We start from the raw sequence: 13,579 nt of genomic DNA on the forward strand, positions 1-13,579 counted from the left end.
TCGTTTACTCCTTACCCCCTCCTTGAACCCTATCTTCTGCATATAAACTGACATTTTCCAGCTACCATCAGTTCTGAGGAAGGGTCATCAGAGCCAAAATGTTAACTCTGATTTTCTCTTCACAGATGCTGCCAGATCCGCTGAGCTTTTCCAGCAACTTCTGTTTTTGTTTCTGATTTACAGCATCTGCAGTTCTTTTGGGTTTTTTAGTATTTTCATCTGGACTGTTCATGCTGGTAACTCAGAATGCCTAGAGAAATCAACAAGGTTCCACAGGTAATCCCAAGAAGCTAAATCAAGCTCAAAACTGCAGAATCCACCCAAAGGCAAATGACACAGTAGGATCCAGCACTCTGTATGCTTCACTTAAGACCTTTATTGTAACAAAGACTTTCCATAACGATCATTATTTTTAATGTGCATATAATTGAGCATTGAAATTCATAGTTTACAGCAAGACCTTTATTAACAGCACCTAAGCCAGTGCACACATCTTGAAGGGACAATTCAATAAATAAAAAGAAAATCTGAAACCATGCTTTACATTCTAGTATTGTGTTCAACATGCAGTTTCTGACTATCTCTTGGGAGAACTATTAATATAGGAAACCACCGATAGTGCAAAAGAAAATTAAGCAGTGGTTCAGTGATACCAACCTCGGGTTCTAAAAGTCTTTAAATCCAGCAACCTCAAAGGAAGGTAAGAAAAGGATGAATATGTTAAGGGAATGAGTCTTTGTAGGACGGAGCTTTCGTAATGGGACTACTTCCTTGAGACATCTCCCACTCAGTAACTTTGTTGAAACCCTACTGACACAAGTAAATCAAGTTCTGCTGAACTTAGGATTGGAGTGGGCGAAATGGAAAGACAAATGACCCATGAGTAATAAGACCAACATTATTCTATGCTACAAACTGGATATGTAGCATAGTTATTACCAGAACTGTGTGTCATTGGAGTGAGTTAACTGTGGTTTGGGGGGAAAATAGCTTTCAATGGGGTTAAGTCAGCTTCAGAAATCTGAAGAAGGGCCCCGACCCAAAACGTCAACTTTCCTGCTCCTCTGATGCTGCCTCGCCTCCTGTGTTCCTCCAGCTCCACACTGTGTTATTCCTGACTCCAGCATCGGCAGTTCTTACTAACCTTTCAATGGGGTTAACCTCCTTTAGGAGCTTATGTTCTCGCAATTTTTCATCGGGGAGAAGTAGCAGTAATACCATTTAATCAGTAGGTTACTCTGGGAAAAAAAGAGACTGTCTTACGGAAAAGTTCCCTGGGTGGGTGATGCACAACCACAAAGGGGCAGGAGAGAAAAACCAGAAAGAAGATATCAATTTTAAGAAAATTTCAGAGCAAGTGTTACAATTGACAAGAATACATGTTTACATTTGCCATCAATACAACAACATATAATACAAAGAGAGCAGTAATTATATTATGAACAGAACAGTAAGGCTACAATTCAATATATTGCACAATAAAACCTCTAATTGGGTTAAATTACTCTTTTATAAAAATAAACAATTGTTTGACTGTTTTCACATAAAATTGGAACATGTTAAACCATTTAACACAAACCTCACTGCAGCTTCCTAACATTACACAAAGACAAAAATCCAAGAATAAGTACATCAACAACCAGCCAGTCATTGGTGATGGGAAGGTTTTTAGAAATGATAATTTGGGACAAAATTAGCAGCCATGCGGACAAATGTTGACTAATTAAGAAAAGCTAACACAGATTTCTGAAGGGCTAAATAGTGTTTGACTAATCTAGGTTTTGTTGTGGTAACACAGAGGGTAATATATATGGTGTAAATGGACTTCCAAAAAGGCATTTGATAAAGTACTCATCAGAAAAATAAGTCCATGGAATAAAACAGACAGTAGTGACATGGATACAGAATTAGCTAAGAGCTAGCAAACAGTAATGGTGAATGGTTATTTTTCTGGACTAGAGGAAAGTATAGAGTGGGGTACCTCAGAGGAACTATCGGGACCATTTTTGAGGTCTATTAATGATTGGGGCTTGATCGTATAAGGCACATTTCAAAGCTTGCAGATAACACAAAACTTGGAAATATTGTGAATTGTAAGGTGGTTAGTGATAGACTTCAAATCCACAGGCTGATGAACGGCTGGACATGACGCAGATCAAACTTAAGGCAGAGAAATATAAAGTGATACATTTGGAAGGAAGAATGAGGATAGGCACCATTTTAAAAAAAAGGATCTGATAGTAAGGAGCTGCAGGAGCAAAGGGACGGAAGTGTACAAATAGTTGAAGATGGTACAGCAAATTGAGAAACCCATAAATAAGGCATATAGAATTTGGGCTTTAAAAATTGAAGTAAGCAGTACAACAGTAAGAAGTTACGGTGAGCCTTTATAAGACACTGGTTCAACCTCAACTGAAGTTGTATCCAATTCTAGGAACCACAGTTCAGGGAAGGTGTGAAATCACTACAAAAGGTGTAGAATGGTTTACAAGAATGGTTCAAAAGACAAGGGATGTCAGTGATGTGGATAAATTGGTGAATCTAGATGGTGTTCTGAGAGAAGGCTGAGAGGAGGTTCGATTAAGGTGTTCAAAATTACGAGGGGCCTGGACAGGGTAGATAGAGAGAAACTGTCCTCATTTGTGGGACATTTGAAAACCAGAGGAGAAAGGTTTCAGGCAATTGGCAAAAGAACCAAAAGCAACACACGGAAGAAATTTATATTGCAGTGAGCAGTTAGGATTGGGAATGCACTGCCTAAAATGTGTGGTGGAGGCAGATTGAGTTGTTGCATTCAGAAGAAAATTGTATAGTGATCTGAGAAGAAAGAATTGGCAGGACTATGAGAATACGGCAAGAGAGAAGGTTGGAGGCTGGCAAATTGGTATTGCTGGACTAGCATGGACACCAATGGGCCGAATGGCTCCTTTCAATCCTGTAACCATTCTATGATTCAAAAGATCCTGCTTTCATGTCTGATCAGCAGATCACTGAGCAACTGAGTCATTTGGAAAGGGTGTCCCAGAGGGGTTGGGTGAGTGACGTGATGGGCACAAAGGACACAGCTTGAGCTGACTGCACACTAACATGGGTTCTCTGCAGTTTATTGCACCAGTTCTCAGTGGGATTCCAATACATTTCCACGAACAAAGGACACAAACATACAGCAGCAAGAAAACAAAAGTCTTAATTGTTCTGTCCCAGTTTTCTGCTTGTTACCTCCTCAAGGAGTTGGGATGAATCCAGTTACTACATCATGCTACATCTCAGCAGGATAACACACACCAACTAACATCACTGCCAACAGCATCCAGGCTCAACCAGGAGAAAAGGAATTGTCCACGAAGACCACTTCAACCTGCTCCACATGGTCTTACCAGGAGTAAACGTAGCCTTGTTTATTTGTGTAGGGCAGCACGGCCGGAGAAAGAGGACACATAAGGCACCAGCAGGCTGTGAGATGAAACAGACAAGGTTGCAGGCAGATCTGTGGGACACAAAAGTGTGAAGATAAGAACTGATGGAAGAGAATAAAACACTAACAAAAACAGAGTTCCTGACAGTGCAGACGGAGAAAGACAGTACATCATAGAATTAGAATTGTTCAGGAGGAAGCCAATCAGTTCTTTCAAGAGGCAATCCAGGTTTGACTCACTTCCTGAAATGGATAGAGATAGCACTTCAAAAATATTTAGATATGCACTTGTTGTAGCCTACAGGCACATGGATCAAAAGCTGGAGGGTTCTATCATTTGCAAATGCTGGAAATGTTGTATCATTTGGCCCATTGTGTCCCCTCCAAACATTCTGCCATTCACTTTAAAAGTGTGCCCCTTTTTATTGACCCTTCAACTCAGAGGAAAAGCTGCTTTCATTTTAGCCTATCCCTCATAATATTAAACACCTCAATCAGGTCTTCCCTGAACCTTCTTAGCGGCAAAGAACACAAGACAAGCTCATCCAGCCCTTTGTCATAGCTGGAACAAACGATTAGTTTAAGTTCAGTCATGGTATACAGCAGAAAGGGGAAAAGGTACCACAAACAAATCCAGAGCTCCCTGGATGACTGAAGAGGTACAGAGTAAGAAGCAAACAAAGTATGTCAAATGTCAGCTGGACAGCACAATCGAAAGCCGACCTGAAAATGGAAAGTTCAAAGGGAAACTGAGAAAACAAATAGACCAGGGAATGAAAAGAAACAGACAGGAAGCATTAAAGCAAATCCATAAGTTTTTCCAGGCATTAAATTACTGGAAAGTAGATGAGGAGGAATAAGTCTGATTAGGGACAAATTTTTAAAAAAATTCATTCATGGGATGAGGGCATTACTGGCTAGGCAGCATTTATAGCTCATCCCTAATTGCCCAGCGGGCAGTGAAGAGTCAACCACATTGCTGTGGGTCTGGAGTCTCATGTAGCCCAGACCAGGTAAGGATGGCAGTTTCCCTCCCTAAAGGACATTAGTGAACTAGGTGGGTTTTTCTGACAATCGACAATGGATTTATGGTCATCGTTAGACTTTCAGATTTTTTAAAAATTCAAGTTCCACGATCTACTGTGGCGGGATTCAAACCTGGGTCCCCAGAACATTATCTGGGTCTCTGGATTAACAGTCCAGTGATAATACCACTAGGCCATCACTGCCTCATCATCACCACCGCAAGACGGAGCTTTATGCACGGAGACAAGGAAATGGATGTTTATTAAATAAGTACTGTACCAAGGAAGATGCTGCTGCCCACAGCATGGTGAAAGGGAAGGTCATTCAGATTTTTGAAGGGTTTTACATTGATAAGAAGGAAGTATTGATGTTGATACTTCCTCCTTATCAACATTTAATGTTGATAACCTCCTTATCAACATTTAATGTTGATGAGGCATCATGACCAGATGAGATGCAGCCAAGGATACTAAAAGAAATGAGAGTGGAAATTGCAGAGCCACTGATTATAATTTTTCAGTCTTCCTTGGACTCAGGATTGTGCCAAGGATTGAGGAATTGCAATTGTCACACTCTTGTTTAAAAAAGAGAGTATAAAGATTAGCCCAGCAACTACAGCCAGTTTAATTCTGGGGGTGGGGTAACTTCTGGAAACAAGAATTCAGCCCAAAATTAATCATTTGTTGGGCAGATACAGGTTCATGAAAGACAGCCTGCATGGATTTGTTAAGAACAAATGTTGCCCTAGCTGCCCTTATGCAGTAACAGAGGGGCTTGATGAGGATTACGCTGTGGATGTAGTGCACATGGACTCCCAAAAGGCACTTGATAAAGTGCCGCATAACAGGCTTGTAATCAACATTATAGCTCATGTAATAAAAGGGACTGCAGCAATACAGTCACAAAATTGGCTGAGTGACAAGATAGAGGAAGTACTGGGTAATGGATGTTTTTCAGGCTAGATGACGATTTGTAGTGGAGTTCCCAGGGGTTGGTGTTAGAATCTTTGTATTTCCTGATGCACATTAATGATTTTTCTTTTTATTCATTAATGGCTCAGCCGATATTTATTGTCCATCCCTAAGAGGGCAGTTAAGAGACAACCACATTGCTGTGGATCTGGAGTCAGACGTAGGCCAGATCAGGGAAGGATGGCAGTTTCCTTCCCTAAAGGACATTAGTGAACTAGGTGGGGTTTTAAGTTACATGATTGCCATTAGACTAAACTTTTTTAATTCCAGATGTTCTTATTGAATTCGAATGTCACCATCTGCCATAGCGTGAAGTGAACCCACGTCCACAGAATATTAGTCTGTGTGTCCTGGATTACTAGTCTGAGATATTACCATTACACTTCACCCCCTCTAAACTTAGACCTTGGCACATAGGTTACAGTTTTAAAATTTACAGATGAGTTGAAACCAAGAAGTGCTGTGAACTGTGAGGAGGACACAGACAGCCTGGCGGAATGGGTGGAGAGGCTGCAGGTGAAATTTAATGCAGACAAGTGTGAAGTGATTCGTTTTGGTAGGAAGAACGTAGAGAAGCCAGACCAAATAAAGGGCACAATTAATTCTACAGGGACTGCAAGAGCAGAGGGACTTGTTGGGTGCATGTGTGTAAACGATTAAGGTTGTTAGGAAGGGATTGACAGCAGTTAATAAAACATACAGCACTCCAGACTAAATCTATAGAGGGACTGAGTAAAAATGCAAGAAAGTTATGTTAAAGCTGTATAAAACACTGGTTCAGTTTCCACTGATTCTGGGCAGCACAGTTCATTAAGGATGTGACAATGTTAGAGAGAGCTCGGTGATAATTAACAAGAATGGCTCCAGGATGAGGAATTTCAGTTATGAAGGTAGATTCAAGAAGTTGGGCCTGTTTTCCTTGGACAGTGAAAGTTGAGAGATTTGATAGAAACGACCAATCCTGAGAGATGTGGACATGGTAGATACGGAGAAACTATTCCCACTGGTGGAAGGGTTGAGAATGAGAGGACACAGATTTAAGGTGATCGGCAAAACAAGCCATGGAGACTCGAGGAGAAACTCTCTCATGCAGCGAGTCATTAGGATCAGGAATGAGCTGCGTGAGTGGGTGGTCAAGGCATGGTCAATTGAGGCTTTCAAAATGAAATGGCAACAGAAATTGCTGTAAATGCTCAGCAGGGGAGAAAGTGTGTTAATGTTTCAGGTCAAGGTGAGCTTTCCTCAGAAGCAATTCTTGATTCCCAACTCTCTTGTTACTTCCTATTTGCCTCCTTCCCTTTGTGCCTCACTGAGTCAACAGACAGCCCCAGTGGGTGTACCCAGGGTCGGGTACTGGGGAGGTGTGACACCACTGGGCATCTCCCTGAAAGAGTGGGGAGTCAGGTATCATACTCTCAGCAATGGAGTCACACCCAGACCCATTTTCGTGCTCCTCTATGCCTTCAGGAGGCCAGGTGCATACCTACAGGTAGGTTTCGAGTAACTGCAAACAATTCAAAAGTACACGTACGTTGGAGAGGGACAGGCTGCAGCTCAGGAGGTACGATACATGCGAATCTTCTGCTCGATGTCCTTCCGGCAGAGGGGGCAGGTATACAGACTTGCTCCACATGTCTGACAGCAGCAAACGTGACCACACGGCAGGAAGATCATCTGACTCTGATGAAGTAAAACACGAGAGAGATTGTTAACACTTCGCATCTGAACTGCATTCACAACCAACCCCCCGTGTCTCTCCCTTTGCCTTTTTAAAGCATTTCTCCTTTGGCTATTTTCTAATCAGCCTGGTGTTACTGCACACCTCTGCAGCGGGTGGAACTTGAACCCAGGCCTCCTGGCTCAGAGGTAGGGACAGTACCACATGAGAACAGATTGGCCTTTATCTCTCTACTACAGCATCTTCAGGATGCACTCGAACAGTTTCCTAACCCAGAGCCTCTACCACCCGGAAGGACAAGGGCAGCAGACAGATGGGAACACTACCACATACAATTTCCCCTTCAATCCACACTCCTTTCTAACTTGGAAATATATCACTGTTCCTTCAGCGCTGCTGGGCTGAAATCCTGGACCTCTTCCTAACTGCACAGTACAACCATAAGCTACTGTGGTTTAAGACAATCCAACAGCTTCTTAAGGGTTAAGTAACAAATGCTGGTGTTCAGAAGCTGCTGGAACATACACAAATTCTCCACTCCGATCGGAAACCAATATGTTTCGGTGTTTAATCGATTTGCAGTCAACGATGCCACATGGATTTCCAGATCCTCTGTTCCCCCTTTCCCCATCTGATCATCAAATCTATTCTTACCCCCTAACTGTGGTCAGATATCTCAAAGCCTCCTGACCTACTGCTAACACAGGATCACTGAAACTTTACAGACATGCTGCAAAACTAGAAAGGGTTCAGAAACGATTTACGAGGATGGTACCAGGGTTGGAGGGTTTCAGCTATCGGGAGAGGCTGAAATAGTCTGGGGCTATTTTTCCTGGAGCATCAGAGGCTGAGGGGTGACCTTACAGATGTTTATAAAGTCATGAGGGGTGTGGATAGGGTGAATAGCCAAGGTCTTTTCCCCAGGGTAGGGGAGTCCAGAACTAGAGTGCATAGGTATAAGGTGAAAGATGTAAAAAGGACCTAAGGGGCAACTTTTTCACATAGAAGATGGTGCATGTGTGGAATGAGCTGCCAGAGGAAATGGTGGAGGCTGGTACAATTACAACATTTAAAAAGCTTTTGGATGCGTACATGAATAGGAAGGGTTTAAGAGGGATGTGTGCTGGCAAATGGGACTAGATTTATTTAGGATATCTGGTCAGCATGGATGAGTTGGACTGAAGGGTCTGTTTCCGTGCTGTATATCAGCATGACTCTATGACTGCAGCTTACAGGCTTAGTACAGAGAAGTAAGAAGATTTAGTATCATTGGAGACGATGCGTAGTTTGCCACATACAGAAAATGACTGTACTGTGACAACTGTGAAACCATCCACAAAGGGTTAGCTAAGATCTGCAGAGTTCTGTGATATCACCCCATTCACAGGGATGACTGTCTCTTGGGACGAGCAGTTCCCAAACCCTTGGGAAACACCATGTGAGTTCAGATCTCACTAACAGTGCACAGCGGGAGACAGATGCAGCTGGGAAAGGAACAATGATGTTGTTGCGACATGTCAGGAAAAGTCCTGGATGCCATCTTTAAACACAGAGGTGTAGGCTCAATCTGTGTGTGGAAGACCTTGAGCTGGACCGGTAAATGGCAGTCCATCAAATTCTTAATCCAACAGGGTCTCTATCTGGTTCATCTCAGGAGGTTGAGGCAATCCACCAAAAAGATTCACTTCTTTTCAATAGGTAAACTCCAATTTGTCCAGCTTCCTGGTTTACAGCCAAGAATCAGAAGTTCCTGATAAAACCATCCCTGGATTTTTATGTTCTCAATAATTTGCATTTTGATAGCAGCTTTAATGTTGTAAACATTCCCAAAGCACTTTGCAGGAGCAATAGCAGACAGAATTCAACAGCCAGCCTCAACTGCAGCTATCAGTAGGGAGTATCATAGAATCCCTACTGTGTGGAAACAGGCCCTTCGACCCATCAAGTTCACACCAAACCTCAGAGCATCCCACCCAGACCCATCCCCCTACAACCCACCTAATCTACACCTCCCTGAACACTACGGGTAATTTAGCATGGCCAATCCACCTAACCTGCACAACTTTGGACTGTGGGAGGAAACCGGAGCACCCGGAGGAAACCCAAACAGACACGGGGAGAACGTGCAAACTCCACACAGACAGTCGCCCAAGGGTGGAATTGAACCCAGGTCCCTGGCGCTGTGAGGCAGCAGTGCTAACCACTGCGCCACCGTGCCGCCCAAAGAAGGTGAAAGACGTCAGTTGTAAGGGGCATCTTCGAGGAACAAAGAGGAGGAGAGGTTTAGGGAGGGGGTGTAGGGGACCGGAGGAGGTGACAGAGATAGGGAGGCGGTGTAGGGGCCGGAGGAGGTTACAGAGATAGGGAGGGGTGTAGGGGGCCAGAAGAGGTTACAGAGATAGGGAGGGGTGTAGGGGCCGGAGGAGGTTACGGAGATAGGCAAGACCAAAGCAAAGAGGGAGTTAAAAATGGTCAAGAGTGTTTATTACCAGAAGCAGAAGTAGGACAGAGGTAACACCAGAATGGGACCAGGTGAGAGTTAGGAGATGGGGAATTCAGTGATGGCTTCACTCTGTCCCAGTCTTGCTAACCCTCCCTAGCTCTGCTGCTTGCTGAGATCTTTGTAACACCTCCCCGCCCCCCCGTCCCCTTGTACACCACTCCTGGCCTTTACTGCATCATTGACAGCTGCAATCTCCCCCAACATCAACCAAGCTTTCAGTGAGCTCCCTATTATCTGCTCCTTTGATTACATCTCAGTTTTATTATAACTCCCTCCTTGGGTCATTTTACCATGTGGAAGACACTATGTAAACACAATGACTGAACACAATGACCTCTCATACAACAACACGAGATGAGAAGCTATCTGCCTGAAAGAGGCGTTTTAGCAGCTGCCAGTGTCCTCACCTCTCGCTCCAGGCAGACAACACATTCCGACTGAGCCAGGACCTCCTCAGAGACTGCAGATGGACTGGACGGTGCTGCTTCATCCTCCGGGGGAGCACTGGGCCGGTTCTCACCCAGATCTGCAGCAGCTTCCTTTGTTGGGATGGGTCTCTGCTCTGTAGAGTCAAGACAAGATGCATATGTTAGCAGGTTAACCAGGAACAGCACCAGATCCCTCCATAACAAAACTCGTCTTGTCAGCAGCTTCACTCATCTGCCTCCTAGGAGTGTTCCCGTACCCACTCCAACCCCTCCCGTATCGGTCACTGTACTGCCTCTTACTGGACAGCCATGGGACCGAGAGAGAGAAACACAGAAAGACAGCAAATAGGAAAGTGATAAGTATGCAAAGGACTGAGCAAGAGAAAGAGAAAGGGGCAGGGGAAGGGGAAGACAGTTGAGGCAACATGAGGGTTGAACCAGGCCCCTGGGAGGCGATGGTCTACTGGTATTATCATTGGACTGTTAATCCAGAGACCTAGATAACATGCTAGGAACCCAGATTCAAATCCTGCCATGGCAGATAGTGGAATTTGAATTCAATAAATATCTGGAATTAAGAATCTAACAATGACCGTCAACCCATTGTCGATTGTCAGAAAAACCCATCTAGTTCACTAATGTCCTTTTGGGAAGGAAACTACCATCCTTACCTGATCTGGCCTACATATGACTCCAGGCCCACAGCAATGTGGTTGACTCTTAACTGTTCCCTGGGCAATTAGGGATGGGCAATAAATGATGGCCTAGCCAGCGATGCCCCTCATCCCATGAATGAATAAAGAAGGGCTAGTGAGGGAGGAAAACCTGAAACCTGCATTCCGACTACCAGGGAGAGTGCGACCTGTTTTGTGATCTCTACACCAAGCTAAGAGAGTGCATTACTCAGCAAGGCATTAGTACGCTGGCAAAGTAGCATGTCATTTGCTCACACAGTCACAGTCCTGGTGCCCTGTCTGTTATTTCGTTTTTGGGGACAGATAGCCAGTTCTATCATGACCGCCCTACACTCTGAGTGAGCCACGCTACATTCGAGGTAAAGCTGTGGGCGAGGCAGATCTTCTGCTCCCTCCTCCACACCAGTCTAACGTGTGCTCTAACCTTTCTATTCCCACTAGGGCCATGTGCCATATTTTACAGAGGCAAAACAAAAGAAAGACGTTTGCATTTATGTAGTGACTTTCACATCCCGAGGATGTCCTAAACCTCTAAAACCAATGACGTTTTGTTTGGACAAGCTTCCAAAGCGGCAGCACTGACCGATAAAATATTTAATTGGCTCAAGATGGGGGCTAGTATCAGGAAAACTTTGAGTGTGGGTGGATGGGGATAAAGCCCATTGGAGTGGGGACACGGTGCTCTATCGCTTCCATATACGAGGTCCTGACCATCTGTTTGGAAGTCCTGTGTTACAATTTGCTCAGTCTGAGCAATGACCTTCGCTGACTAACAGAAGCCATTTCAAAGTGTCTGCTTGATCTCCACACAAAGTCTATTTACAAACATCCTTTTGGAGACAGGGAGAGAAACAGGTATCCCTGTGCACTTACCTTCCCCAGGCCACATCTCCTGGACTCGCCGCAGAATGGCACGTTGCAGTCTGCTCTCTCGGACCCCAATCTGTGAACAGAGAGGCACATCTTCACAAAGATATTCACACAGCACTACACTCACACATCCTACAGCAGGATTCTGCACCACACCCAGCCCTCCTTGCTGGTTTCACAACCTCCACTGTCTAGGGAAGAGCCTCCTTCTTTACAGACGGTGGGATAATCCTGGCTAGCTCAGGGTAGACTCCTGAACAGCTGGAGTTCTCCTGGCCCCTCTACCCTGAGCTGGTAACACACCCTGGTGTGGCCAAAATCTCTCCTCAATCCCTCCACATCCAAATCATTTGTGTGAACAGATGTGATTGTAGCACTGATCCCTGTGGTCACCCACTAGGCACAGCCTGCCATCCTAAGAACGATCTATTTATTCCCATTCTCTGCTTTCTGTTCATTAACTAATCCATAACCCTTACTAATATAATTCATCAATCCCCCACACAATTTTATCTACTAACTTCTTGTGCTGGATCTTATCAAAATTGAAATGCACCACATCTACCAATACTCCCTTATCAATGTTACAAATAACGTCCTAAAAAAACTCCCAGATTGTCAAAAATAATTGGTCTTTCATAAATCCATGTTGACTTTGCTCAATTTTACCATTCCTTTCAAAGTGTCCAGTTGTAAATGTTAATATTTTCCCATTACTCATGGGTCTATAGTTCTTTATTCTCCCTCTTCCTTCCCTCAGAAATTGAACATGTTTGTGCCCATATGTAGAAAGATTTGGACAATATTAGTTTTGGGCGGACAAGAGGCATGAATGGGACTTGCAAATTAGTTTCAGGCAATGATCACCTAAATAAGACAGAATCTAACCATCTCCATTTAATGGCATTACCATCACTGAACCTTTCACAATCAATTCCTAGAAACTATCATTGATAATGAACTGAACTAGACCAGCAAAACAAATATTGCGGCTACAAGAGGAGGTCAGAGGGTAGGAATCCTGCAGCAAGAAACTCACTTTTTGACTCCCCAAAGCCATCCACCATCTTCAAGGCACAAGTCACGAGTGTGATGGAATACTCCCCACTTGCCTGGATGAGTGCAGCTCCAACACTCAAGAAGCTTGATATCATGCAGGACAAATCAGCTCATTTGACTGGCACTGCATCTACCACCTCAAAAATTCATTTCTCCCATCATCGATCCATAGTTGCAGCAGTGTGAACAATCTACAAGATGCACTGCAGCAATGTGCCACTGTTCCTGAGACAGCACCTTCCAAACCCACAATCATTTCCATCTAGGAGGACAAGGGCAGCAGATACATGGGAACACCACCCCTGCACATTTCCCTCCAAGTCATTCCCCATCCTGATTTGGAAATATTTCACTGTTCCTTCAGTGTTGCTGGATCAAATCCCAAAACTGTCTTCCTAACAGCACTGTGAGAGACCCTACATCCCAAGGACTGCAACAGGTCAAGAAGTAGTCGATCACAAACTTGTCCAGGGACAATTAGGGATAGGCATTAAAAGCCAGCCCAGCCAGCTACATGCACATCGCATGAGTGAATAAAAAGAGGAAATGTCTTACCGGATCCTGTGTCACTTTCTGCCAAGTCTAAAGCAGATTTGTGAAATCCTCCACTCCTCAGAGATTAGAAACATTCTTGTGGAAATCACAACAGCTCCCAGACACCACAACCATGGCCAAGTCTGCATGCCTCATCATGCCAACATGGCACGCAGGCACGGAGCAAACTCGAACACAGGAGGAACTTGGAATATTGTGTTCGAAAACAGGATGAGCAGATTCATTCAGAACTTGACTGTAACGCCTCATTGATACCAGAGACAGTCTCCGCTGAATCAGTCACCAATTAAATGATTTGGAGGTGGTCAGTCTCAATGAAACTGTCACTCCCACACCACTCACTGTATCCATCTCAGTGGGAGCGGTCACTCCCACACCA

General features: G+C 44.2%; 1 protein-coding gene across 3 annotated transcripts in view; it reads right to left on the reverse strand.

Annotated features, from left to right (window-relative positions):
• Positions 1–356: 356 nt before the first annotated feature.
• lrsam1 (leucine rich repeat and sterile alpha motif containing 1) overlaps positions 357–13,579 on the reverse strand; it is a 67,392-nt gene continuing 54,169 nt past the window's right edge. For all 3 annotated transcript variants that reach the window (XM_048613823.1, XM_048613822.1, XM_048613824.1), the window contains 4 exons: positions 11,590–11,659; positions 10,001–10,155; positions 6,944–7,092; positions 357–3,487 (listed from right to left, as the gene is read on the reverse strand). In XM_048613823.1, coding sequence (XP_048469780.1) covers positions 6,967–7,092; positions 10,001–10,155; positions 11,590–11,659 — 351 coding nt within the window. In that variant the 3' untranslated portion in view covers positions 357–3,487; positions 6,944–6,966. The remainder of the gene's footprint in view (positions 3,488–6,943; positions 7,093–10,000; positions 10,156–11,589; positions 11,660–13,579) is intronic.

This window comes from Rhincodon typus, chromosome 28 (assembly GCF_021869965.1).
Source record: "Rhincodon typus isolate 14 chromosome 28, sRhiTyp1.1, whole genome shotgun sequence".
Lineage (NCBI taxonomy): Eukaryota > Metazoa > Chordata > Chondrichthyes > Orectolobiformes > Rhincodontidae > Rhincodon > Rhincodon typus.